Source organism: Homalodisca vitripennis, chromosome 7 (assembly GCF_021130785.1).
Source record: "Homalodisca vitripennis isolate AUS2020 chromosome 7, UT_GWSS_2.1, whole genome shotgun sequence".
NCBI classification, from domain to species: domain Eukaryota; kingdom Metazoa; phylum Arthropoda; class Insecta; order Hemiptera; family Cicadellidae; genus Homalodisca; species Homalodisca vitripennis.
The window spans coordinates 42,289,618-42,290,680 of record NC_060213.1 but is presented as its reverse complement, the minus strand read 5'-3'; the positions used below and the strand labels follow the sequence as shown (position 1 = coordinate 42,290,680).

At 41.5% G+C, this 1,063-nt stretch overlaps 1 protein-coding gene across 1 annotated transcript; it reads right to left on the bottom strand.

Annotated features, from left to right (window-relative positions):
• Positions 1 to 230: 230 nt before the first annotated feature.
• Positions 231 to 677, bottom strand: LOC124366694. Its single transcript, XM_046823293.1, has one exon. The coding sequence runs from the start codon at positions 675 to 677 to the stop codon at positions 231 to 233; it is 447 nt and encodes a 148-aa protein (XP_046679249.1).
• Positions 678 to 1,063: the final 386 nt, after the last annotated feature.

The window sequence follows — 1,063 nt, the reverse complement described above, 5'->3', positions numbered from 1 at the left end:
CTCTCTCTGCAAACATGGCATCTCAGACGCTTTTCCAGCTTCACGGGAGTATGGGCAGACTGTGAAGAGTGGCTGGAGCGAGGATTCCTTGGCATGGGCTCTATCTAAATGTAATTTCTTATTACGATGTCCCTGAACTTCAGGTAGGTAGTTTTGGTGGCAAGCCTTGAGAAAATGTAGACACCGTTCCACAGCGAGACGTCTAGCAGGTGGAAAAACATTTTGACGCATCATCGCAGAGACTTTCTGTGAGTGGAATAATACGAGACCATTTGGTCACTGCGATCGATCCCACTCATGCCTTTATTGTAACGGACAACCATGCTAGGCTTCATTGTTTGTTCCCCTCTTTTGTTTGTTACCAACTCCATCTCAGAGCCATTCGATGTTGAAATAGTTAACACATTTCTTTTGTCACGCCACTTCATAACTGTAACATTTCCCTTCTGGCTACTGATACACTCCCATTTTCTCAACTTTGTTTGAACCACAACCTCCGGATTACCAGCTCTAGTTGACCTCAAAGTACCACTCATGTTGGTCTTGTTATTCATGAGATACTCCGCTAACTCGACGCTATTGTAAAAGTTGTCAAGAAAAAGTATGTGGCCTTTGCCAATGTGGTCCTTCGTTAACTTTTTGACCACTTCATAGGAGTGGCCTTTATCTGTGTCCATCAGAGTCCCCTTTCCTTGATAAATTATAATATTTATAATGTATCCTTCTGATGTAGTCAGCTCGTAAAGTTATATCCCATATTTTGTTGCTTTATTTTTTTTATATCCTGCTGAAACGACAGCCTTCCTCTAAACAGGATAGCTTCATCCAATGAAAGCGACTTTCCTGGGCTGTAGCACACTCTAGCACAGTTTGCTAAGATATGGTTTACTACGTTTTCAATTTTATGCATTCTGTTGTTTGTGTTGTCGGTGTCTGGATCATAAAACCGTAAGCATCTTAAAATGCACTCAAACGGTTACGGGACATTGTCCGCCAAAAAGTAGCATGTTCGTATAGGCTATCTTTGTACCAATAGTGCTTTATTGACGGTAAGTTTACATTA

Coding starts and splice junctions, on each gene's coding strand:
- LOC124366694 (XM_046823293.1), bottom strand. CDS start 677: ATGGACACAGATAAAGGCCACTCCTATGAAGTGGTCAAAAAGTTAACG.